The sequence below is a fragment of the Podarcis liolepis genome (genome assembly GCF_965112155.1).
Source record: "Podarcis liolepis genome assembly, chromosome: 6".
Taxonomy (NCBI): domain Eukaryota; kingdom Metazoa; phylum Chordata; class Lepidosauria; order Squamata; family Lacertidae; genus Podarcis; species Podarcis liolepis.
In genome coordinates this window covers 49,573,038-49,600,552 of record NC_139559.1, presented here as the reverse complement: position 1 = coordinate 49,600,552, position 27,515 = coordinate 49,573,038, and the positions used below count along the sequence as shown (strand labels likewise).

At 43.7% G+C, this 27,515-nt stretch overlaps 1 protein-coding gene across 6 annotated transcripts in view; it reads right to left on the bottom strand.

Moving 5' to 3' along the window:
- The window catches only part of SZT2 (SZT2 subunit of KICSTOR complex), a 79,034-nt gene that overhangs the window by 49,919 nt on the left and 1,600 nt on the right, over nucleotides 1-27,515 (bottom strand). For 5 of the 6 annotated variants that reach the window (XM_083510742.1, XM_083510746.1, XM_083510743.1 and 2 more), the window contains exons 2-14: nucleotides 24,112-24,237; nucleotides 23,782-23,955; nucleotides 21,827-21,997; nucleotides 16,260-16,391; nucleotides 13,024-13,183; nucleotides 12,225-12,331; nucleotides 9,863-10,073; nucleotides 8,756-8,926; nucleotides 6,882-7,113; nucleotides 6,414-6,543; nucleotides 1,142-1,284; nucleotides 734-886; nucleotides 472-586 (exon numbers count right to left, since the gene is read on the bottom strand). In XM_083510742.1, coding sequence (XP_083366868.1) covers nucleotides 472-586; nucleotides 734-886; nucleotides 1,142-1,284; nucleotides 6,414-6,543; nucleotides 6,882-7,113; nucleotides 8,756-8,926; nucleotides 9,863-10,073; nucleotides 12,225-12,331; nucleotides 13,024-13,183; nucleotides 16,260-16,391; nucleotides 21,827-21,997; nucleotides 23,782-23,955; nucleotides 24,112-24,237 — 2,025 coding nt within the window. The remainder of the gene's footprint in view (nucleotides 1-471; nucleotides 587-733; nucleotides 887-1,141; nucleotides 1,285-6,413; nucleotides 6,544-6,881; nucleotides 7,114-8,755; nucleotides 8,927-9,862; nucleotides 10,074-12,224; nucleotides 12,332-13,023; nucleotides 13,184-16,259; nucleotides 16,392-21,826; nucleotides 21,998-23,781; nucleotides 23,956-24,111; nucleotides 24,238-27,515) is intronic. The other variant, XM_083510745.1, reaches the window with a different exon arrangement.

Genomic DNA, 27,515 nt, shown 5'->3' with positions numbered 1-27,515 from the left:
TGGTCTGTCTCTGTCAGCAATGTTACCTGATGTCCCAAAAACTAAGACATCAGCCCCATGAGGGAATTCCCCATGGAAGCCTCCTTACTTAAAGCAGCCCAGCAGGAGACTACAGCTTGCCTCCTAGATGTCCATCAAGACCTGGATCAGTTCCAGAAATACCATATGCCTAGGCAATTTTAGACAAGTTTGCTGCACTACTGGAGGAGAGTGGGAGGGATGGGCCCTCCAGCTAGCTTTGCCCACCAACCACAATATTATTTAGGCCTAGAAACAAGGCTTCTAGTCTATGAAGCCCAAGGAGGACTTCAGATGCTGTTGAATGTACAGGAGAACATATTGCTGCTTGGTAGTGCTGAAGGATTTACTCCCCCCAAAAAAATACCCCCTGAACCGATTCTTGCTGTGTAAATGCATTTTCCTGCAGTTTTGCTAAATGCTTACTATGACCCGAGGAAATCCAGTACTCACTTTGTTCCTGATCTTAGCAAGCGTCCCAATGGGGAACCCCAGACGAAGGACCATGCAGGGAGCTTTGGAAATGATCCGCACCACATAGAATGAAAAAGGAGGCTGATCCTCAGAACTGCAGAATGGAGAACAACAAACAGCAGGTGGAACAAGCATCAACACAAGCACTGACAACTTTTTCTACCTTAACCCCCAATCTAAGGTGCTCACCTTATGCAATGTCTCATCCCCAGCTGCCCCACCCCTTTATTAAGTGCCTTACCTGCGCATGAGCTTGACGTAGGAGTAGCCTTCCACAAGCACAAAGCTACTCCAGTCACGCAGCAAGGAAGTCAGCGCCGAGTGCGAGATGCGGCACTGAATAGTGCTGTAGCGGCCGTTGTTGCCTGGGGTGTGCAAATGCTTTGGGACTGGCCTGGGAAGTACATCAAAGGGTTACTACTCATGGTCCAGGATAGACTGCTGGTTCCTCATCCTTCTACTCTTGGGCAAAACACACATGTGAGAGCTCTCCCTCAGCCATTTGGATGCTATCGGTAAGAACAAGCAAAACCACAGGCTAAGCCACCTGTGGGTGTTAGCAAGATTTGCACTGTGGCTGGAGTACTTCAGCTATCTCTATGCATGCTCCCCCAACCACGAGACACCCAGCAACCCAGCGTGCACATACATGTCATGCTCCAAGAGGATTACGATGCGGTGCATGTGCAGCCACCTCTGCCAGAAGTTGGCATCCATAGACAGAATGGGCTTCCAATAGGCTGCAAACTGCGAGTGGCAGGAGTCCGAGCTGCTGTGCTGCAACGACAGTACCTAAAAGGGAGGGAAATAGTACTCTGTTGGGGCCTTTCCCTTTGGTTCTACGGTGGAGTGCAGCACATTCTGCCCCCCAAAGCCGTCATGCTAGGTGGTTAAGAACAAGGTTGGTCAAATTATGCCATCCCCTGAAACAGTTCAAAATCATTTTCATCAGAAGTTACAGACACCAAGGACAAACTCACAAATTGCTGCCATCGCAGTGCTTGGGTGCCATAATGAAACTACGTCCCTCTCCTCCCCCCAAATCTGCCCTAAGGGTTCCTCCAACTCTCTGGAGCAGATCTGGGGAGGGCACAGGGCATATTGCAGAGAGGAGAGGGGGAAGCCGCATTCAGTTAACTGTAATCCTTGTGCTGATGGAAATAGTTGGTAGAATACCACCCAAAATTTCCTACTGAGAGAATATCTAGCACCCCATTTGTTTTTAACCAGCAATGAAAAAAGCAGCTCTGAGTGATCGCCTAAGACAGACCCCATGAGGGCCTGACATTATATATGCAATGGTCAAAATGAACTGCAACAAGCTAGATTGTCAATGCATGGTGCAGGAAATCAACAAGTGTACTTACTCAATGAAAATGCTACATATAAACAGAACAATAAGTGCTAAGAATGGGCTGCGAGGTAAAACCTATAGGGGAAGCTGGAAGAGAGGGCATGTGGAGACAGATGGCTAGCATTAATATGAGAGATGAACAACGGCTCAGAAACTCAAGACAGCTGCCTTGAGGCCTCAAGAAGATCAAATAAAGATTAGCTTGCACTGCTTAATCAGGACGCCTTTACTCGTCTGTGGTCTTGGCATCCTGACTGAACTTCTTTTTGGCCATTACATTGGGGCAGATCAAAAGGGTCTTGTGCCTCAGAGGCACATGTCTGACCTGATCTATGGGGTTCTTAATTTGACAGAGATCAGTCAACACCAAGAGACATAGGTGGTGTTAGTCTCCTAAGCTGTGTTCAAGGAAATGGACAGGATATAGCAGCCCTTTCAGCTGACTAAGTTAACTTTGGAACTCTGTTTTTGAATCACAGGTGGCAATGAGGGGGAGCAGCCTGGATTCTCCTTTCTTATACCTCTGCAGAGCAACTCGACAGGAATGCCCCCTTTCGCCATTGCTGTTTATGGTTATGGAAACTGACTAATTTTAACATGCAACAATAACGACGTGGAAGGCCTAGGTGTAAATGGCAGAGAGCATGTACTCAGCCTGTTTGCTGACAATAGCCTCCTTTTTCTGAAAGATCCGATCAAAGTCTGACCTGAGATCCAAACAGTCTTGGACCCCTTTCACTCTGCAACTGGTCTTGAAGTGAACGGTGGTAAGTATGTTACGTTATGTATAGGCATACCGCTAGCTGATCAACTACAAAGCACTTGCAGTTTTACTTTGCAGCTCAGGTGCCTAAAGTATCTGGGGACAGTGATCATCTAACTGCTTCAGCAACTCAAAAGGAAAAATTATTACTCACTAGTGAAAGATGTCAAAACCGACTTACACAGATGGAGCTCTCAATCTCACCTAGTTAGAGAGAATCTCAGCAGTAAAAGCATCTTTGTCACCTTGATTCTTGTTCTTATTCCACATGCTCCCCCCCATCTGGTTGGATGATGGAGTGATTAGACAATGGCAAAAGTTGCTTAATGGCTTTATTAAGGGAAGGCAGAGGCCCCTATGAGCAAAATCATTACATATCAAACAAGGAATGGGGTGGAAGGGGGTCCCAAACCTTCAGTTTTATTATGAATCATGCCAGTTCCGATGTAGGAGTGCAAATATCCAGAGTGTGGGGTCAGGTGGGATTACCATGAGGAATTATAACAAATATTGAGTAAGCCATCTGTGTCAGCAATGAAAGCAATGTGTTGACTGGGTTTAAACTATTTTGATATGATTCTTGATCAATCCACACCTCTGCATCCCTGTTCCATTTCTCTTTCTTCACAAGTCAGGTACACAGCCCAGTTGCTTCACCAGGCAGGCTCCTGGGTCATCAAAGACAGTGGGCAGCTTCTTTGATGTAGCTTTTCTGATATGTTAATCTTAGGATGTTAATCTTAGGGCCAGGAAACAGATCTCACATAAAGGTGATAATGATAGCTGTCCTCCTGGCCATCCTTTTAATATGTAAATTGCTTGTTTATCACCTCTGGGGTTGCCAAATGCTCTCCTTTGTAGTTCTGCTCTTTGTTTACCCCAGAAATATGTGTGCTTAATTAGTTTTGGTAGTTTAACTTTGTTCCCACATGGGGTTTGTGGAAATGCTCAGAAGAAATCTGATTGGTTCTTACGAAGACTCTGTAAAAAGCTCTTTTGTGAATAAAACGACCTGGGCCAGGGGCTGGAGGGAGAGAGAGAGAGACTATTATACGCACCCTTCCCAGAGTCTTGCTGGTTCAAGCCCCTGTGTGTATTCTTATTAATCAGAGTTCAATCCTTCCTTTACTTTGTGAACGCCTCACTCCGACAATTATCTTATTTAGTAAATGACAATCTGGATGTAGCATTGGTTCTGACTGAAATTCGTCCAGATTGCCCCAAGGGCAGAGACATACCCTTCCCAAAAACTGTCCTTGGCAAAGAGGAAAGCAATAGCCAGTCCACTGAGTGACCCTGAAAATGTGGAAGAAATGGGCTTTGTTTTTGACTCCCACTCCACCCATTTACCTTTGTTACCCCTTCTTGTTTCACCTGTTTTTCAGATAAAGATAAACCAATTCAAAGGATGGGACGATAAAGGTCTGTATAGAGCAGCTGTTCTTTTCACCAAAGATCAAACATTAAATGGGAAGTAGCTTTGCACCATGCTGGGACATCTTAGTTCAACTGAAATCAACTTCTCCAAGGTCCATATCTCGGTATGACGTTAAAGTGCTCAGGGGAAGTCCAAGACATCAAGTGTTTGATATCCGTGTTGCATACAGGATTTTGCTTCCCAAGTTATGTGGCACAACTAAGGGCCTATGCAGAACTTGGGAGGTGGACCTGAAATCAAGGGAAATGTCTGGAATGCTGTGTGGTCAAAGACGTCACTGAAGTTTGTGTCTGCAAAGTTAAGAGAGACCACACTGGAGCTAATATACAGGTGGACGTTATCCTGGTTAAACTGGGTTGCATGAATAACACTGTGTCTATGCTGTACTGGGAAGGGATGCGGTAAAACTGGTGCAATGTTTCATTTGTGGTGATTTTGACCTGTGGTACTACTCCAAGAAATCACGGATATTCTTAACCAGAGCTTTTCCTGACCCAGGACTTGCCCTTATTTCAGTTTTCTCTTTCACTATGCAAGGCTGGTAGGCAAAGGTATGCTTAGTTGCATTAGCTGAAAAATTGACAAAACGTCATTGTGTGTTGTGAGGCAAAATAAAGAGAGATAATTTTGCATGTGCATGGGGTCTGTTTTTGCATTATCTGGTGGGTCAAGGTGTACCTGCAAGACCCCGGATCCTCACAAAACTTTTTGGTTAGACCTATTACTCAGACATCTGTTATTTGGAGGTTTGACAAATGTGTTGCACTGAGAGTTCTTACACAGATCTGCATTCCTCTATATTACACATTTATTTTGCAGTTAGAAGTGATCATGCATGCTAGGTTGAAGCTCTGGTTTCGTTATACAGTGGTACCTCGCAAGACGAATGCCTCGCAAGACAAAAAACTCGCTAGACGAAAGGGTTTTTTGTTTTTTGAGCTGCTTCGCAAGACGATTTACCCTATGGGCTTGCTTCGCAAGACAGAAACGTCTTGCAAGTTTATTTCCTTTTTCTTAACACCGTTAATACAGTTGCGACTTGACTTCGAGGAGCAACTCATAGAACGCGGTGTGGTAGCCTTTTTTGAGGTTTTTAAAGACTTTGGTGATTTTTGAAGCTTTTCCAAAACTTTCCCGACACCGTGCTTCGCAAGACGAAAAAAATCGCAAGACGACAAAACTCGCGGAACAAATTAATTTCATCTTGCGAGGCACCACTGTATATTTTTACAATTTTTTACCTTTTATTTGTATACAATTGATCTGGGCTTACTGTATAAAAAATTAAGAAAATGAGCATTTAAAAACAAATAAGAAATTAGCTGCAAAGTTATTGCAAATAATAAGGTTAAAAGGATTGTGAGGAATAGAGTTTATCTTTTGGAATTTTCCCTACTGCAGTAGCCAAATACAAAGGCGACACAGAACAGCACATCAAGCAGCACAGTAAGGGACAGGCAAACAAGAACTGTATTATTTACCTAGTCAACCGATGGTTTCCAGAATATTTGTTTGGTATTTGAATTCAGATTAGATACTCCTTCTGCAAGGTTTTGATGGATTAACCTACGCCTGCAACTGTCATTTTAATAAAGTCTACTGCAGGGGTCGGCAAGCTTTTCTTGCCTCGGCCTGGTGACAATCGCACAGTGGGCCAAAAGGCAGGGGAGCATGTGCCCGTAAGTGTGCAGACAGGCTATTTCCAGTGCACATCCGGGTCAGAGGAGCACCGGAAATAGCGTGTGCGCACGCGTAGCAGGCCCCTGCACATGCGCACAAGCTGTTTCCGGTGCTCTTCCAACCCAGAAGTGGGTCCCCAAACCGCGCCGGTAAGAGCGGGGGGGGGGGGGTGTCGCTGCGGGCTGGCTAAACGAGGGTTTCAGGCCTTATCCGGCCCCCAGGCCAGATGTTGATGACCCCTGGTCTACTGCTTGCAACCTGCTGTTGCATAAGAAGCAATAACTCTATATAGTCAAGAACCTACACACACACACACACACACACACACACACACACACACACCATCTTTAATTGATGGTCTTAAAAAATGCACATCTATACAGGTTGACTTGGGATAACTCAGAAGGGAATACCTAAGAAACTGTATGACTAGACACAGTAGAACTGAACAGGTTCATGCAGTACCCTACCAAAGAGTTACAACATAATTGAAATACAATACTGCAGAATATCATCCACCCCTGAAAGTAGGATGAACAAAATACCCGTACTTCCCTCTCCCCCTCGACATGCAAATCAGCATAAGGCAGTCAACTCTAAGAGCTCGGCAGGCAGGCAGCTAAATTAGATATAAGAGCTGTGCCTCTATTATCTCAGTCAAGGATCAGAGACAGCAAACAACATACCGGTGTTGTTGATCCTGGAGGAATGTAGAAGAGAGGCACTCCATTTCTAGTGCTTTCAGGGATTGTGAAGTGTTCTGGCACACTGTCAAACGACTGTAGGTGAACCAGCATCTGATCTGTTTGGTTGATGCTGAAAAGACAACATCACCCCCACCAGTGACATTTACATTACACCAGTGCATTGTCAATGCTGATCTACCAGAGACAATTACCATCTCCTATTCATACTTTCCTTACAAGCAGCGATAACTCTTTTGCTCATGTAATGAAATTGTCTTCTGTGCCCAGCCACTGTCCAGCACCAGAGATGGAAAACAACAAGTTTAAGAGCAGCAGTGGAAGAACTGCTTCTTAAGAGTGAATACACAGCTTCAAAGAAGAAGAAGATACATACTGCCCATGATGCCTTTGGGAAGGAAATATGGAGGGCCACCACCCCAGTAACAGGGCAGGCGCCAGCAGACTTACCTTTGCAAAGTGTTCCAGAAGCGGCGTATCACAGTTGTGCGGTACAGGCTGGTGATAGGTTTCCGCATGGTGCAGCTGATGTCGTGCAAAATGTCATAGCTGCCCTCCATAGTCACTTCCACCCATGTGCTACGTTTAGAAGGGTCCAAGGGCCATGGGGCCACTGCCAAGTATTCAATTCTCATATTGTGCTTCCACAACAGGACTAACTTCACTTCTAGATGAGTGCCACCTATATGCATGCAGTAAGATTGTGAGAACGGGTTATAGTCAGCGTCCCATCTTGCCCCCACCCCCACTGCACTACGCCTTGAGATGGATGTGCATGCATCATTTCTCAAAGAGGCACAGATTCAGGACCTTTAACAGAGCCGACTAAGATCAGGAACACACAATTAAAGTGCTTTTCCGTGAAAGATAACATGGTCAATAATTTTACTTGGCTCATTCACCCCAGATGATAGCAACTATCTCGTTTTTTAGACCCATGGGCCACGGACTACATAGGGAGAGTATAATGTTTATTATTTCAACAGACTAACAATCCCAGTGCATTTGAGACAAATTGCATGTTTCTGAATCTAACACAGAAACATCCACTTATCTGCTGTGCATGCTTGAATTTCTTATTCATGCAGCTACATTTGGCAGAAAGTATTCCCTTGAAGAATACTTGGCCTCACAGCACAAAATGTGCTGGGACTCTGGAAAAAGAAGTTTCTGTGCACTGCGTGGCCTCCGTTGCATCAGGTTTCTGGTCTCTTTTCTAGCTTTCTACTTTTTATTCACACACTAACAGCCAAAAAAGCTCCATTGTGTCCATATACATAATATATTAGTCAAAATATGGCATGGCACAAGATTTGATGATGAAAAACTCAGCTCCTTGCCCCTTTTTCCTTTTCTTTTAAAAAAAGATATTTTTAGCTTCTATGGAGACAAGATCTTTTTCTTAACAGAACCCCCCCCCCAAAAAAAACCACACACCTAGAAAATGGGATTAAGAAAGGGATAGCGAATCTGCAGCCACCCAGATGTTGTTCTATTACAACTCCTATCACCCTTGACCACTGGGGCTGATGGGATCTGGAGTCTACGGTCATCTGTAGGGCCACAGGTTCCCACAGTAGCTTTAAGCTGAGTACAATGTGGGAGGGATGGGGAGAAGATATATACAGTTCCATCATGCTTACAAGCTTTTGCACACTGATGGTGTGTTAAACTGGCCCATAGTCCATGAGCACCCAATATTTATGCTGATTTATATGAAGTTCTTGGATACATGGATAGACAAACAGAGCCAAGACATTCTGGCAAGCTTTGCCGATGAGCTAGAATGTGAACCTGAGGTCACCACATTCAGACCCAATACTACATCCGTCCCACCACACTCGCTCTTAGGGGGCAGTAAGAAGACCCCTGATGGTATATGGTGGGCTTGAGCTATATTCTGGATAAGGGATGGGGAACATTTCAATCCAAGGGCCACATTACCTTCGGGGCAGCTTTCCAGGGATCACACACTAGCCGTGGGTGGGGGACAGAAGCAAAAGCAGCAAATGCGAATTTTACCTTTGTACAGGAGGATAGTTCCTACACACATTCGTACACCCCTGCCCTATCCTTCATCCCAGTAAGCAGGAGGCATAATCAGAGTCCAAGGACACATTCCAGCCAGGCAAAACTCGAAAAACACTCAGCTGTGCAATGCAAGGCTATCGAGGGATGTGGCCAGAGGAAAGTCCTGAGGGCCAAACTGAGGGGATTGGAGGACTCCGTTTGGCCCCCAGAACCTGCTCTGGGTAATGTCTGAGTGGGCATCAGATGAACACTGGCCACACTTCATAAAGCAGAGTAAGATTACTGGAAGTCACCTTTTGTGACGTTGACCTCGCGGATACTATAACCCTCTCGCAGCCGGACAGAGATGATACTGATAAGATCAGCATGTACTTCCTTCTCCGTATGCTTCTTCCGCCTCATAGCCAAGGCAGGGTTGCTGCTTGCGGAAACAAGGTGTTCATTGAACAGCCTGTGCTGGGACACTGCAACGACAGTAGACAATTATGCCAGTTATTCCCACCCTTAACAGAAGGTCCCAAGGCACTTTGCAAGGGCCTCCAGCAGCTACTAGGAAGAGTCAACCACACAACTGAAATGCTAAGGCTAGAAGTCTAGGATGGAGACAAACTGTACTTGGTAGGATGCTTAAAATAACATGCTTAGAATTGACCACACTTTTCTTCTTTAAAAGGAGCAGAATGGAGAAGCCCTGAACTACTCCTGAAATGCAGACCTCTTCAGCATCAGCTGAACCTTAGGATATTTAGTGGAGGGTCTGCCAACAATTTGGTCACCAACAGATTGTCATCTAATAATTTATCAGAAGCGGGTGTTCCCTGTGACAGCACTGACCCTCTGGATTTCCCTCCCAGTATGGCAGGCACCACATTTGATGAGCTTCAAATGAAGATTCATCTGTTCTGATAAGCTTTACTCAACCCTCAAGATGTTTTTAAAAGTGTGCTGCTACATTTCTGCTTTACTAAGATTTCACTATATTATATGGTGCTGTTGCATTTCAGATGTGATATGTCTATGGTGTGTGTGTGTGTGTGTGTGTGTGTGTGTGTGTGTACACACACACACACACACACATATATAAAATAATATATTAAATATTAAGTGGTATATAAATGCATGAAACTGAAAAAGGTCTATGAAACAAAACCGTGCTGTTTTGTTTGGTTTTGTTCGGTTCTAGGCCAACTGTTTTTTAAAAATGAGGCAAAGAATAGCTGAGAGCTTCCACAGTCCTGCTTATTCATCCTTCAATCTCATGCAAAATCCATCTTGCAAAGGTGGTCTACTATGCATTTACACATTTCAGACATGTTCAAGGTTCTTTGGCCTTTCGAACTAGTGAAGACAGGGTGGGTAAGATGGGGAGTATTTCTGAATTCCATGCAGAATAAGCTCACCACAGTAATACTCAGGGTTCAGCGATTCCCCGCTGCGCAGAAAGGAGTACAGCAGAAAAGCTTTGTGGTAGACGTTTAGGTCCAAACTAGAAGGCTCCACCTCAGGACACGTGGAGAGGTATGTACCAAACGTTGCCATGGCAATGAACTTCATGAGCTCCACATTGGGAACGTGACCAAAACTGCAATCGTAAGAGTAGACTCCACCCACCTGGGGAAAGAAAATCACATGACGCTTTTCCCTTGAAACAGCTCCTGCCACCTATATTGTAATGAACTCAATTTCATCCCATCCTGCCGAAGTGTATGCCAAACTGCTGGGTGCACAATGCAAAAAAATAATAATTCTACAGCTTCAACCCATGCAATTATTTCACTTTGTGCTCCAGAAGTGAAGACGACAGCACCTTCCTGATTGCAACACACAAAGCAATTTTCTCACCAAGCCCATTTCACATTAGTCTACATATACGCAATCATCCTGTCTCCCAAACTACAGGAAGAGGATTGGCTTTATATGTGCAATGGGCATTGCAACTCCTAGCTCCTTCTGTAGGTATTTCTTCTTGCTTTTAGACCAAGGCCTGAAAAGTAAGGTACTATAGGTCCCTGCTTAGTTGATACCTTGGAGCAATGATCCAGGGAGTTGGGCATGAGAATAGAATTTTAACTGTCTAGCACAGCGGGTGGTGCTGTGGTTTAAACCACAGCCTCCTGGGCTTGCCGATCAGAAGGTCGGCAGTTCGAATCCCCATGACGGGGTGAGCTCCCATTGCTCGATCCTAGCTCCTGCCAGCGTAGCTGTTCAAAAGCACGGCAAAAAAGTGCAAGTAGATAAATAGGTACCACTCCGGCGGGAAGGTAAAAGGTGTTTCCGTGCGCTGGTCTGGTTTCAGTGTTCTGTTGTGCCAGATGCAGCTTAGTCATGCTGGCCACTTGACCCGGAAAAACTGTCTGCGGACAAACGCCGGCTCCCTCGGCCAGTAAAGCAAGATGAGCGCCGCAACCCCAGAGTCATCTGTGACTGGACTTAACTGTCAGGGGTCCTTTACTTTTACCTTTTAGTTCACTAATTCACCTGGAACAGGGTGCAGGCTGCTGTTATAAATGGTTAGGAATTTATTTAGTGGGCTGCTTAAAATATGAACTGCTTTAGGGAGGATAGTTCAGGTGCTGACACCTGTCACATCTGAGTAGTTTGGTTTGATTTTTTTTTAAAAAAAAGCTTTGGTATTTAAAACCAAAGGCGGCATTACCTCGGTAATAGGCAATGCACAAATTCAAATTTCTAAACTTCACTGATTGTTCAAGACAATGTTCTCAAGGATACAGGAGAAGGGCGTATAGGTGAACTCACTCATTTTTCAACAGTACATAGGCTGAACAACTGGTGCCAAGACTAGATGGTGTGGAGGAGCTGTGCTGTGCCACTGGCCTTCCAAGACTAGTGTTACTGCCATTTACTGGGACATGGCAGCGTCAAGGCGGCAGTGTGGTTGAAGCTTCATGGACACACCTGCAAAGTTATCTGGGGTGTCTGTGCAGGTCTAAACCTTGATGCAACCCTGCACTAGTAGAAAGCAACATCTACATAGCTGTCAGGTCACTGCCCCATCTATTCTTAATTCCCCCTGCTGTAAGCAAACAGAAATCCCTCTGCTCAGTGCTCCCCCCCCCAGGGGATACTCAAGGGTACGCAGGCCCAGCACCTCTTTTTTCCTTGCTAAAAAGTGTGGCACTTACTGTAACAACTTCACAGTGATTACTGGCACCTATTTTTCTAGGGGGGGGGGAGCACTGGTCTCCCCATGTTCTACCATATATTGGGTAAAATTAGCAGCATATTAAAAAATCAAAGGTTGACAAAAAAAACCTGTTTTCTTACTTAGGCTTTTCTTTTCAGTAGCTAGGTGTGCAATCCTATACATGCCTGCTCAAAAGCAAGCCCAATATACAGTATTTCAAACAGGATCTACTTTTAGGCAAGTGCTGGGCTGCAACTGGGACTTAATCCTAGGTAAGGATTATAGAATTGTACGCAACTATAGAATTTCAGCCTCAGCTACCACACAATTGTGTACCACAAAAATCCACCTGGAATAAGTGTTTCCGCCAGATTCCTAGGCAGCATTACTAGAAGTCCCAGTTCACCTCCCAGCAGGCATTGGGAAAGCAGGTAAATCCAGAAATGCAAGAGGAAACTGTTGCCAAGAGTTATGTGGCAAAGGTGGAGATTTCTGGAATGCTGGGCACCACAGGCAACAGCCTTGTTTTCCCCTGAAGGCTGGCTGGGTTAGCTCTGATCACAGTGCATGCACAGTAAAGAACTAATGTGCCTGTCACCAGCACACTTCCACAGTACCTGAACAAAGGAACAAGCCACAGTCCCACTGCGCAGTTGGTTGAGCAGAGTCTCACAGACTGCTACATCTGGGACACTGGTGACACCATCTGTGATCACGATAATCCCTGCAAACAAACAAATATTAGCAGTAGATGGGAGAGGGCAGGCATTCTAAAAGGAATCTAAGAGTTAAATCCCAAGGGAGACATACAATTGATGGATAGGGGTTAGAGAATGGCTACTTTAATTCTAGAGGAGGCATGCAGTAGCTTCCTCAGATTCACAAGATTCATTCTCTCTCTCTCTGTGTGTGTATATATCTATATCTATCTATCTATCTATCTATCTATCTATCTATCTATCTATCTATCTATCTATCTATCATCTATCTATCTATCTATCATCATTCCAAGAAAGACCCACAAAATGCATATGTGACAATTCTGAAAAAAGAAAGGAAAAGTTCTACCTTTCCCCAGGTAGACTGAAAGCTGTAAGAAAAGTTTTGCTATGTTGTTCAGATAGCACTTAGGGAGCAGCCCGAGGCAAGACGATCAAGCGGTAAAGTCCGCTGTAGTGGGAACAACCTTGACTTTCAGAGAAAGAAAGGCCAAGACTCAAAACCTCTTGATTTGTTAAGCCTCGAAAAGTGGATCACCTTTTCAGTCTTGTATACTCTTGGGCAGAGCCAGGCTAAGGCTCCTCTCAGCTCCCTTGGGTCATTCACACGTAACAGATGGCTTTGAAACTTCCGCAACTCTCCCCCCCCCCATGCTTTCCCTAGCAATCCCACCTTCAGGAAGACCTTTAAACTAACCTGCACTGGAGTTGGATGGCAGCAGCTGAAGTGCCAGAATCCCCTGCCGAATCATAGTGACAAGTCCGACGTCAGCAGTGACCATAGAGACACCCAGTTTCCTCCCGGAGGGCTCCTGGGGGCCACAAAGACGTTCCTGGTTAAGGGAGGACAGGTCCACCTGCAACAAGACAAGCTCTTATGAGCTAAAACTGTGAGCCTCCCCTTCACTCACCTGCAAGTGCCCAAAGGCCTCTCCTCCAAGTAAAGCCCATTTTCCCCTGCTCTCCACACACCCAGGCTCAACAAGTGCCTCTTGCACATCTGGTAGACTCCAAAATCAGGTTTATAAAGTAAATGGGAAAGAATTTTCAGGACCACCTTTGCTTAGCATCGTATGAAGTGACATTCCCTGGTGTTCTGATCCACAGCCCCCAAAACAGAGGGGAGTTTGGTCTATACCAAAGTGTGCCTGAGGTAGTTGTAGGGAGAAGCAAGTTTTTAATCAAATCAATCAAGTCTTGCTTCACAGAGGGATTGTTTTGAGCAACCTCTGACAGCCCCAACCTGTATTGTTAGTATCCACAGTTACTTTCAGGTTTTGTTATTGCAAGATTTCTGCAGGGAAACAATAGCATCAGCAAAAACCTGAAAACCCATCCCAGCACACATGACAGCCCTCAGACAGACACACAAGCTTTTTCATTTGGGAAATCATAGAATCATCTACTTTTGCCGGTTGCTGGTGTCAGCACATGCTTCAACAATCTCAGGCACAGCCTCTGCCTGAGGCCAACAACCCCACATCCCATCCTACTAAGTTTCAGTTATGTTGATCCTGTGCTTAGAAAGAGCTAACTCTGCTTTCAAAGCAATTGCTCCAGAAGCCACAGGGGAAGCTACCTCTCTATACAACAACTTGTAAGCCAGCTCCAAAAATGAGGGTGGATAGAGGTGTTGAATCTGTCTGCAGCATAGAAAAATGAAAGGACAGTTAAGTCATGTGCTCATGGAGAGGATTCAAGGTACAGTGGTACCTCGCAAGACGAACGCCTCGCAAGACGGAAAACCCGCTAGACGAAAGGGTTTTCCGTTTTGGAGGCGCTTCGCAAAACGAATTTCCCTATGGGCTTGCTTCGCAAGACGACAGCCCATAGGGAAATCTCAGGGACAGCGGGGAAGCGCAGCGCGTCTTCCCCACTGTCCTCGGACCTCCTCCGAAGCCTGGCGGCAGGGCGGGGACACCTCCTCCCGCCGCCACCGGGCTTCGGAAGGCTCCTCCGAAGCCGGGCGGTGGGGCAGGAACACCTCCCGCCGCCGCCCGGCTTCGGAAGGCTCCTCCGAAACCGGGCGGCGGGGCGGGAACACCTCCCGCCGCCGCCCGGCTTCGGAACGGTGCTCCGAAGCCGGGCGGCGGGGCGGGAACACCTTCTGAAGGCGGGCGGGGGGCGAAAGTCTTTGTCCCCCCTGCCTGCCTTCCCAGGGGCTTTTAAATCGCCCCAGACAGCGGAGAAGTCCTCCGCTGTCCCGGGGCGATTTTAAAATGCCGCCCGCCAGCATTTTAAGATCGCCCGGACAGCGGAGAAGTCCTCCGCTGTCCCGGGGTTTTTTAAAATGCTGGGGGTGGGAAGAAAAGCCCTTGTCCCCCCCCCCCCAGCCTTCAGAAGAGGTCCGGGGACAGACTGTCCCCGGACCTGGTCTGAAGGCGGTTTCCCTAGGAACGCATTAATTGATTTTCAATGCATTCCTATGGGAAACCGTGCATCGCAAGACGAAAAACTCGCAAGACGAAGAGACTTGCGGAACGAATTAATTTCGTCTTGCGAGGCACCACTGTACCTTTAATAAAAAAAAAAATTGCGGTTGCTCTCAGGATCTTATTAAAAATCCCTTCTTGCTTTTTAATTCCTCTTCACACACATGCAGCTAAATCATTTGTTTCAGGTGCAGTGCTGTGCCTGCCAAACAAAACTCTTCTCCGAACAGGCTCATTCTAATTCTCAACAGGAACTTGAAGAACTTTCCTATTCTCCAGCCAACAATCTGATCTCACAGTAATCTAGTCAGCATTTCTATGGAACATCTCTGATGAGCATGTGTCTTGCTCCTAACAAGAAGCAATTTTTGCTGCAATGGCACTCAATTATGTAAAATATAGTTAGTTACAGATAGGTAGCCGTGTTGGTCTGCCATAGTCAAAATAAAAAAATTCCTTCCAGTAGCACCTTAAAGACCAACTAAGTTAGTTCTTGGTATGAGCTTTCGTGTGCATGCACACTTCTTCAGAAAATATAGTGCCTAAGCTGCAAGGGAAAGTGAGGGCGACACCACCACTTTCCCAGGTATCTCCAAACTTTATGCTTATACAGGGCAGGGCAGTCATTTGGTTGGTTATGGGGATGCAATAATCACCTACGTGTGACCAAGCAGGGAAACAGTTGTAAACTGGAAGAGTGTTACTGTTACATAGCATTTACAAAGTACTTTTAAACGTGTTTAAACCCTTTTCCACATGTTATGGTTGTTGTTGTGGTTGTGGTTGCTGCTACATTTCTCTACAGGCCTTCCTCTGAAGATTACAGGGCAGTTTACAATGCCATCTTCAGCTTCCTTAGCACCATCCTGTAAGGTAGGCTTCTATTATTGCAATAACATAGGCTGAAAGATGGCAGCCTGTATAAAAGGCACCTAGTTAGTTCATGGCTAGGGTGAGATTTGCATCATGTATACTAGCAAGCAAGTTAGTTCGTAACCCTTCTTTTTCAGCTACTCTCTTAGTCATAAATGACAAATACATATGCATTTAACATTCTCAGAAAAGCTGCTAGTAAATACAAAAAACAAATAAGTACCATACTTTTCCATGTATAAGACTAGGGTTTTTTACTCAAAAATAATGTTTAAAAACAGGGCTCGTCTTATACACGGGCAGCGCATTGTGGGGCCTGGTGATTGGTTGCAGCCCCCCAAATAGGGGGCATCTTATACATGGAAAAGTATGGTAACACCTATCTGCAAGGCTGCACAAGAATCCTACACAAAGGGCATTTTCCTTAAAAAAGAAAAGAAGAAGAACCCACTCTCTCTACGGAAATAACTGGTTCAGGTCTTTCATCATTTATGCAAGTCCCAGCCAGCACAGCCAATGGCATACATCCAGAGTGTACCATGCTGGCTACTCTTGGGATGGGTGGCTTCATAGACTGGATGAGCAAAAACACCCACTCATTCAAAGCAGCAGAAAGTAGTCTTCTCACCTGAGTTTTGGGCTCATACTGCTGCTGGAGCATCTCAGCCACTTTGTTCTCAAAGGTGCACAGCCGTGTATAAACCTGCTGCAGGAAGGTCTCTGTTTTGGTCTCATCCAGCAGACAACCTTGGAATAGTACCTGGGCCAGAGACAATGGAAATCCTTATTTGTTCCAATTAAAGTATTCTGCTGCATACTGAGGCAAGTGATACACCATCAAAACCTCAGAAAATCTGAACAGTGGATTGCAACAATTCACCAGCAAGCAGTTGTTGGTTTTGTTGTTGTTCTTTTTTAAAAAGGTGAAATTCTACAAATGATGTTTGGAGCCAGAAAATTTTTATGGAGATAAAAGCTTCCTGCAAAAGCTGCTGTGGCATATAGGCAAATTTCAACTAGGTTTCCCAGGACAAATCAGTAAATTATATCTCCTGGAGATAATTTCCAGCTCAAAATTCATCAAGATAAACTATCTACGACATTGTATATTATGCTAGCAAATCAGTTTTCAAGAATTGTTCCTTTAAATATAACACTGCAGGTGGGACCTGCCATGAAACGTTAGAGTGTGGAATGTTCTTGTTCAGTGTTCCAGCAAGCCAGTCACGCTGTATTCCAGGATACTCTTTTTGATTCCCCCTGCTACCTATTTTCCTTCTTCCACATCCCCAACCCAGTCAATCCACATTCCCTGGCAACTAAGCATGTTGAGTCCTCAGGCTGCTTGAGAGGTCTGCCTTGTTGGGGGGTTTTCTGAAAGATTTTTTTATTTTTTATTTTTTACTTCTGCAAGTATTGAGTTTTCCTCAAATCTGCTTGTGTGTGGGTGCTGCTGCTGCTGCTTTAGATACACAAGCAAGGGCACCCATGCCTGAACACAGGAGAAAGGTAGAACGATGAAGATGTATATTTTGCGCCTCTCTTCCCTCTCCTTAAAATAGCCATGGGAGTCAACCTGATGTCTGAACTTGAAATACATGGCTATGTCCTGAAAATGAACGCCAATTTTCATTCAAATATCCCCGTCTTCAAACAAGCCATTGTGTTGCAACTTCTCTCCTCTGGCTGGCTGGCTGCCTGCCTTAGAAATTGGGTTCATCACGTTTCAGAATTTCAAAATAGCATGTACATTTTACAACCTAATTTTCCCAAGGTTCGTTTTGGTGTTTCAACATTCAGCAGAGTTACCAGGTGTCAGATATGGGAAATGAAACCGAAGACTTTCCTTTGCTCGTCGAAGACTTCCACATTTTTGCAGTTTCTCACTTTTGCTACTTTGCACCATGCCAGGAACCTACTTTCTGTGCCAGCGGAATTAAGCACTAGGTATGTTAACAACCTCAAGGAATCTTTTAAAAGAACACTATTATTCTACCCCTAAAGCACTGCATGACTAAGTTAGAAGATGGGCCAGAAATAATATAACCCAGGAATCCAAGCCAGCTATCAGAGTCTCACCTCTCCTATTGCCTGCCGCCTCATTCTCTTCTATAGGCAAGAGAAGTGGAGAATCATGGGCAGAGAACTATCACAGTAGTCTGGGTAGCCTATTCTTTGATTCACAGACAATCTGAGAAGTTGGCAAGACCAGTGCAGCATGCTAGGATCACTTCCACTTTGACCCTTACTCTTGTTTCGTGACACGAGTTTTAAAATCAAACTGCCTGACTTGGTTGCAACAAGGCAGAAACTGGTAAGAACTGGCTATACGTACAGAGGTTACTTCAAGTTTCCTGATAAACCAGGCATCAACATCAAATATATCACATGGGCATTCCGGGATGTTTTTACCTTTTAACTTCTTGAACCTTGCCCTTTTTTTTAGAAGGTTGAGAGAAACCCCTCCTTGCTCTTCTTGATTCCCCAACATCACAAAACCCCTCCCCCTCTTCTATACAAACCTACAAGACCCAAAATCCTAGAGCAAGGGCAAATGTTGGCCCCTTACAGTAATACCCGTTTCTCCTAACTACTGGATGCTCTGCATCTCATTGCAGCACTTGATGAAACAGCTTAGGTAAAGGATTCCGTTGTCTTCTTGTGCTTCTAGGAGCAGGGCTTGCGATCCCACCAAAACAGCTGAGTATCATCCTAAAAGGCAAAGATTCTGGAACCGAGCTTCTGGTCCAGGCTTACAAACACACGCACAGAGCTGCAGGAATTATCATCTGAGCACTGGATATGTAACTGAATCTCTGTTCTGTCTTCTGGATTTCCATATCAAATGGGTGTGCTTTCACCCCATCCTTTTTAAAAATATTTTGTTAATAATATATTAACTTTTCCTTTAAAAGAACTTATTTTTTGTCTTTAAGGTTACAAATGCATATGGGGTATTATATCAAATACACCCGAGATTTAATCTTTATAAGCTGCACTGCATTAATAAATTCAAAATTGAGTATCTTTTCTACCCCCCTGTAATTAATAAAAGCTTTGCTATTTCAACCTGATTCCTTGTTGTGGGTGAGAATCTTTGGATTTCAAGAACCTTAAGACGCATTCTCAGGACTGTGCGCAGTCAACCCATACAGAGTTTCTTAGAGACACTTGGAACAATTGTGTTTCCCCCACTGAGCAAGGCAGCCAACAAACTAGGGTTGTCTCTCCAGTCTCCCTGAACCTAACTAGACAAAGAAGGGCAGCCACATATAATGTGTTGCAAGACTGATATTGTAAGCTTCATTCATGCAACTGTTTCATTTGCCTATAAAATGTAGGAACTATTCCTTAGATGAAAGCAAGTATGCAGTGTTCTGCTGCTATATGCAACTTTCTCCCAACCAGGGTGGATCTGATTTAAATCAAGATTTAAATCACTAGTCAGTAAGACTTGATTTAAATCATTTTTTTACAGAAAGACATTCTTGCTGGTATAATCTTAATATTTAAAACCAGATGAAGATTTCATTTTTGGAATAATAAATTTTCAGAACTTTTACAGTTATATCAAAAATTACTGATTTGGTTATACTATTAGTAATACATAGACAGAAAATTTGGAAATTACTGCAAGGTTTAATAAGTTAACTGCTTATATTTGGGCAACTTTTCTTCTGTACTTTATTGGAAAGAGAAAAATAACCATTTCCTTAATAACAATTTAAACAATTTATTTAACTAAAAAATAACATTATACCATATGTATCAGTGTTTGTTAACTGATGTGGTTAAACAATAATTTTAAAAAAAAGACTTAGACTGAGTTTTAGCACACATGAAAAACTTAAAACAAATCCTTATTTCCTGATGAATAGCCTTTGTACTATAATGTAACTTAAATAGAAAACTATATTTGGAAAGATTTTTCCTCCAAAAGCATTTTATTTTAAAAATCCGATTTAAAAAATAAATAAATCCAATTAAAATTTTAAAAAATCTGAATATATATATATAATAGATAATATATTGATTTTCTATCCACCCTGCTCCCAACCTAGTGTACTTCTGGAACTAGAATTGGGCTAGGAAAAAATGACACAACGTGGTGGTGTGGTAAAGCAGAGGGAGGGGTTCACTCCATGCTCTTTTTCATTTAAATAGCAACCTCCTCCCATTCTGTTTCATAGGTGAACATGGAGGGCTGACCTATTGTAGCTAGTTTCCCATTTGTTTTCTGACAGAGAATGCTGGTTTGTTGCAGAATTGGTGCTCCCATGGATTCATGGGGTTGTTGAAAGAACAGTGGAGCACTAAGTCTGTAATGTGAGCGGTTCTTGTTCACTCTTTCCTGGCACAGAAGGAAAACACTGGGGGGAAATCCTCCAATCTAATGGCAGTCAGGAAGGGAAGGGGGGGAAGGAGTTAAGTCTTTATTGGTCTTATCTTTTGGTTATTATTGCGGAATATAAATTTTATACTGTGAACTACTTTGGACACCACAGTGGAAAAACTGGCACATGCGTTTTGTATGTAAATAAATGAGGAAGCCAAATAAATTATCAGGCACCATGCAAATGAAAGATCACTGAACGGGATGAAGAAGTAGCTCTATTACTAAAAAGAAAAGTCATTAATATTGGTTTGCTATTCTGGCATTCTGCAAACACAGGACTATGCATATACCCACAGAACAGCTTTTGACACCTACGCGCCAAAAAAATTGCAGCACCCCAAGATTTTATTTGCTTTCACTGTCTGCCTTAGGCTCCTAAAATTAGCAACAAGTATACATACAACCTGATACATAAATCAAACAAATCAAGGAAAGAAGTGAAAGTAAATATATATTCTAAATCATACACAGCTATCCTGGTAGCTAGAGGGTGAAGCAGGAAGAGCTAACACACAAACACCATTAATCATGAATATACAAGTAAAAAACTGTTGATAATAATTTCCAAGTAATGAATGTATGAATACTAACAATTTACTAAATGCTGTGGATGTGGACAAAAATGCTGTTTATAATGACTGAACCACTTACAATTGCCACCCAGCTCTAATAAGAGCAGCCAGGAGTAGGAGAGGCAAAGTCCAACTACACTCAGCACCTCACAATAATCAGAGTTAAGCATAATTCAAGCTTTGCGATTGTGCACACAATTTGTGATTGATTCACAAATCAATCGTGTGCACAGAATTCAGCAACTTGAAAATCTCCATATTCGTTTTAAAAGGCAGGTTTCCCCCCGACCTTATAGCTGTGAAAAATAAGCTTGAAAATGTGCGGGCCATTCTGGGAGATCTCAGTATGTAAAGGAGATGCTACAAAGGATTTCTAGTGGTTAGGGAACAACACTCCTGAGTAACTCCTTATGCCCCTTATGACTGGCAGAAGCAGAACAGGTTGTAGTGGTTAGAGTGTTGGACTAGGACCTGGGAGACCAAATCCCCTCTCAGTGAGGAAGCTCACTGAGTGGCCTTGGTCCAGTCACTCTCTTACCCGAACCTACTTCATTGGGCTGTTGTGAGAATAAAATGGGGAAGGGGGAAACCATGTGTGCCACCACCTTTGAGGAAAGGTGGGATAGAAAATGAATAAGAAATAAATTTAAAAGGCTATGCAAAATATGACAAAACATGTGATCCTGTTCAATTCGCAAAGTATATACAGGGTTCATAAAAGCATTGCCAATTTTGACATTTAAAAAAAAAAGATGTGCATGGTATAAGATAAAGAGTTAACCAATCTGTAACTCCAGTACCACTGTAATTCAGTATGAATGCACTGCTCAACACAGGTAAAGCTTATCAGCAATGGGATTTTTGTCTGTTTGCTGCAGAAATGCACCTTTGTAGAAAGAGCAGCCTTACCCATGCCGTAGGACATAATGTGACATTGAAAACAGATTTTGCAATGGAATGGGCGTGGGATTAAATGAGAAGACACAGACTAATCTAATCCTTAGCAAACCAATCTCATTTACAGAACATGATGACTTAATTAAAAAAGGTTTGCCAACAGGAGGACACTTGCTTAGAGCTCCTGATATTCTTCCACCCTAGTGTGTTAATTGATGTCACAGGAGAGTCTGGCTCAAATGTTCAATGGTTTAGACATGTAATGAAACCTCTCATTATCAGCAGTCTCTCATGTTAACAGCCTCGTGAAACACAAGACATAATAACTACCTGGTGTGTCTGCAGACCAATGATGGAAGAATATACTTGGATGGTGATGAAGATCTCAGGTTGGTAGATAATGTCCGAGCCTGGGATCCGAAAAGGCTTTAACAACCCCACTAAACACCGGGACAGGGCATAGAACACTTCATCGAAAATTATCTCCCCTGTAGAGTCATCCTGAAGAAGAAAAATGACATAGTATCAAGCTTCTACTGAAGTTGTGCCAGAGACAGGAGTTTCCAGCTAACTAACTACCGGCCAGTTGCTAATCTCCCTTTCCTGGGCAAGGTTCTGGAGTGAGTGGTCACAGACCAGATCCAGGCACTTTTGGAAGAAACTGGTTTTCTGGATCCATTTCAATTGGGGTTTAGGCTTGGTTTTGGCACAAAAACTGACCTCTTTCAAGAGAGAGACAAGGGAAACATGTCCCTGTTAATTGTTCTTGACCTCTCAGCGGCTTTTGATACCATCAACCATGGTATCCTTCTGGAGCAACTCTCTGAACTAGGGGTGGGTGGCACCGCTTTGCAGTGGTTCCAGTCCTACTTGGATAGTCATTCCCAGAGGGTATTACTTGGGGAATGCTTTTCATCTCCATTGAACCTTCAACGTGGGGTTCCGCAGGGTTCAATCCTATCCCCTATGTTGTTTAACATCTACATGAAACTGCCAGGTGGGGTTATCTGGAGGTTCCAAGTATGTTGTCAGCAGTACGCTGATGACACTCAGCTATATTTCTCCTTTACATCTGCAGGTGAGGCAGTGAAAGTGCTGGATCAGTGTCTTGTCTCGGTAATGGACTGGATGAGAGCCAACAAACTGAAGCTCAATCCCGATAAGACTGAGGGCACTGTTAGTGGGTGGTTCCCTAGACCAGATGGCTGGGAGGTCACCTGCTCTTGATGTGGTTACACTTGCTCTGAAGGAGCAGGTTCGTAGCTTGGGGTACCCCTGGATCCTTTGCTGTCACTGGAGCCTCAGGTGGCCTCAGTAGCCCGGACTGCCTTCCATCGGCTTTGGATGGTGGCTCAGCTACGCCCCTATCTGGACAGGGATAGCCTAACTACTGTTGTCTATGCTCTGGTAACTTCAAGGTTAGATTACTGCAATGCGTTATACATAGGGCTGCCTCTGAAGACGGTTTGGAAACTTCAGCTAGTGCAGAATTCAGCGGCCAGGTTGCTCACCGGAGCAAGACGGTTTGAGCATATCACACCGATCCTGGTCCGACTGCACTGGCTACCAATTAGTTTCTGGGCCCAATTCAAAGTGCTGGTTCTGACCCAAATAGCCTTTAACGGCTCAGGACCGCAATACCTCAAGGACCACCTGAGATCATCTTCTGAGACTTTCCTTTGTGTGCCTTCTCCATGAGAGGGTGGCAACACAAGAACGGGCCTTCTCTACAGTGGCTCCCCATCTGTGGAATGCTCTCCCCAGGGAAGTTCACCTAGTGCCTTCGTTATACATCTTTAGGTGCCTGGCAAAAATGTTCCTTTTTAGCCAGGCCTTTGGTTGATCTGATTTACATCCTATGCCTTGGGGGGGGGGCTATTGGGTTGTTGTTTTTATTTTTATTATGTATTTTGTGGTTTTATATCATAATTTTATTCTGTGAATTGCCCTGAGACCCCCGGGTATAGGGCAGTATATAAATTCAATAAATAATAATAGGAGCATTCCATATGTAATATTCTGGAGACACTTATATAAGTGAATATATGAAGTGCTCTCTCTACTGGGAATAAGTCAAGATACCCAGCAGCCAAAACTCCTGTATGAGGAGTTTTCTATTTTCCATCAAGATAGGAAAATAGAGCCTGGGAGACTCTTCTCCAAGACAAAGATATGCTATCGCTGACAAGACAAGCTTTAATGAAGAAGCACTTCTAGGGCAAGGAAGAGGGAAAAGGATGACAGAAACACTCAGGGAACACGGGATGAGGAACTAGTACACTTACCACAATCCCCGTAGAAGGGCTCAAATCCAATTCAATCACAAAACGGTACTGGCGCGCAAGGAAAGTGACTTGTGTAGAAGGCACTAGGAGATATGGCCTGGGTTGAACAGGCTCGTCAGGTTGCCAGCTATTTGGAAGAATGCTGAGAATATCCAACTCATTATCTGAATGCACCTTCAAAAAGAAAAAAAAATGGAGGGGGGATGGAGGCAGGACACAACCAAAGGGTAAAGCTCGGTTATAGATGCATCTCCTTCTCATCAGCTTTCCTACTTTGACTGGCCTAAGAGGTCATCATTCAGAAGTAAACTTTACGTGCAGCTTGCTTACCAGTTCAGATTCAGGCACTGCCCAGATCACCTGATGCAAACGACTGAGAAACCAAGCCAGGCGCACGTTGCGTGAAATTCGATAATCCTTTTTCATCAAGAGAAAGACCTGCCCGGCCTCCTCTACCTGCAAGCAACAAAAAAGAACTGTAATCTCACATCTTGATTATTTCGTAAGAAACTCACCTGTTGTCTCAAATTGTTCTTTGTCATTATAACGCCAGAACAGGATGGCAAAGATTATATCACTCAACAATTGCCTTAAGATGCTGCATGAGCCCAAAGAGCAAGATGTACAAAAAAATAATTTTTATTTATTTTAGCTATAGAAACATACATCACCCACTCATAAAATATCAAGGCAGTGTACAACAGTGCATACAAATACAATAAAACATAAAATTGCATAAAGCAATACAAAATAATCATTACAATGACTGGCAAATCTTGGAGGCAGTGGCGTAGCATGGGCAGCCACAGGGACGTTGCTCCAGGTGCAAAACTGTTAGGGGCACAAAAATTCAACACCTGGTGCTGCCTCAATACAGCTACGTGCTTCCATCACTGGGGTCTGTTGAAAACGGCTTCTCCATGCGAACCAGGAATTGATCTCTCATTTTCTTATCTATGTGGCTGTGATCTCCTGAGTGATGCAGACACCCACCCCACCCCACCCCTCCATTTTGACCCTGGGCACTGGCAATCCACGCTATGCTTGGGGGTAGTGAAAATTAAACAGCTGAATGGGCCTGTCAGCACAAAATGTCTTCAAGAGATGTTCCAAAATTACCAGTAAAGATTCCTGCCAAATCTCTGCAGAAGAGCATTATTACTATTATTAATATTAAGAGCATTTGTACTCCTGATCTTCCGCCAAAAGGCTCCCAGAGTGACTTACATACAATCCATTAAAACAAGACTGTCCCTAACTGCAGAGTTACAAACTGGAAAAACCACAACACACTAGGAAGAAGGGGCAGGGAGGAAAGAGGAAAATAAGGTTCCTAGTAAATTAAGGGAGAGGTTCTTCAGCCCTGCCCTGAATTATTGGGACACTCACATGCACTACTTTAAGAGGCACTACTGTTCTGCAACCAGACAAGGGACACTTTATGAGACCTCCTCATGACAGGTGGGAATCACCCCAGATTGTGAGGAGAGGAGCAGGAGCAGCCTAGGGACTATTTTGCTGCTTGGCATTGAGAAATGGAGAGATCTTCTTATGTGGAGATCAGAAGACCTAAGGATTACAAATGTGATTAAGGTGGAAGTTAGAGCTTTGGGAATTTTTGGACTTGAAAGGAACAGGAAACAAGAATTGGAACACCCCATAGGCTCTACTCTTAAGTATGGAGGCCTAGCTGGAAGAAACATGGTTCCTGTTGGGCCCGAGCTTCCCCAAGATTTGGTGTTTTATATTAAGGACTATCAAAAAGACCGGCAGAGAGGAACTGAGAGAGAATTAAGAGCCTCGGACGTGAGATCTCCAGGCTGATAGTAGATTAAGACTGATGGATACTTGTGGGGGCTGAAGCTGGGAAAGGGGGGGTGGAGTCTGGGAATCCAAAGGGTTCATAATTACAATTTATTTTGTTTTTATTTTGTTTGTTATTGGTATGTAAAATGGGAAATTCGTGGAAGGGAACCTTGGTCGACCTTAGGAAAAAACGTTTTAAGAATAAGAATCGATGTATAAGTTTGAAGTTTAAGTTTGGACAAGGTAAAATTGGATTTCTAAAATGAATTAAATTAAGTGAAAATAAGGTTAGCAAAAATAAATCTAAGATAAACTATTAAGTTAAAGTTGAGAAATAAGTAATAAGGATTTGCTGAGCTAATAATTAGAATTGGAATACAAGAAGGGGAGGTGTGAGGAGGTCTGAGAAATAAGTTAAAAGAAAATAAGCAATTGAAATTTTACGTGTTTTTAATTGTGTTTTAAGTTTGGAAGTAAGTGATAAGAAAATAAGGGATTGAAATTATACCTGTTTTTTGTGTTTTGTTTGTATTACTGTGTATTACTGTTCTTTTTATATAATTTTTGAAACCTCAATAAATATCTTTTTAAAAAAAATATTTTGCTGCTTGGCAAGGAGGCTGCCGGAGCCCCCACCCAGAACTGTCCAGTTCCCAAGAGACATGGCGTCCCAAAAGGCCCACCCACCCCTGCCAACCCACTCTCCATAGAATGAGACTCATGGCTAGGATTCCTGGCTTCTGGTTGAAGCCACGTGGGTTTCTGAGACACAGGAGACAACAAACAGCTGTTCTCTGAATGATTTCAGTGATCAGGCTGGAATATAAGGGCCCAGGTGGTCCTTAAGTTGTCCTAGGCTTTGTATTTCATCACAATAATATTGACGTTAGCCCATTTAGCACACGGGCAGCCATTGCAGATGTTTCAGCAGAGGTGTCACATGGGGTCTGCCATCTAGTAGCTGCATTCTGCATTAGCTGAAACTTCTGGACCAAGCAGAAAGTCAGTCCCACACAAAGTGCATTGCAGTGCTGAGGTTGCCAATGCATGGACTACAAAAGCCAAGCTAACCTGATTCAGATACGGCTGTATCTAGCATACAAATGAAGCCAGCGAAAGGAACTCCTAACCATAGAAGTCACTTGCACCTCGTATATTTAGAGAAATACCCCCATGCTACATACTTGTACTTTCAGAACAGGCAATTAGCAATGTGAACTACCCACAGAGATTCTATCTTTCCAGAATTCAAACTCAGTTTATTGGCCCTCATTCAGTCTACCACTGCACTCAGGTACTGGTTCAGGGATTGAACAGCCACTCCCAATTCAGATGTTATGAAGAAACAGAGCGCTGTGTGATAAGTATACAGTCATACCTTGGTTTTTGAACAGCCTAGTTCTCGAATGGTTTGGCTCCCGAATGATTGAAACCCAGAAGTGACTGTTCGTTTTTGAACGTTCTTTTGGAAGCCGAGCATCCGACAGGGCTTCCACAGCAGGAGCTTCCTGCAGCCAATCAGAAGCCATGATTTGGAAGTCGAACGGACTTCCGGAACGGATTCCGTTCGACTTCCAAGGTACAACTGTACTGGTGAAACCATGCTCCAAAACTCTTAATGGCCACTCCATGTATGTGTTAATTAGCAGTGGGACAAAACACTGCCCTACAGAACCATGTAGCACAAGAACCAGGAAGAAATATCCACTACTATTTGACAGGAGCTGCCACTGTGCAATTTACAATGTGATCCTAGGAGGGTTTAGTTAGTAGTCCCACTGGCAGATTGCTAAAATTAAAGCTTACATTTTCAACAGAATTAGAGAAATAATACGACCTGACATTCTTTTATGGAAAATTCCAGTACTATGTGAGAATTCCACATGGACATATATGATAATATTTTCAATATTTTGTAATTGTAATCA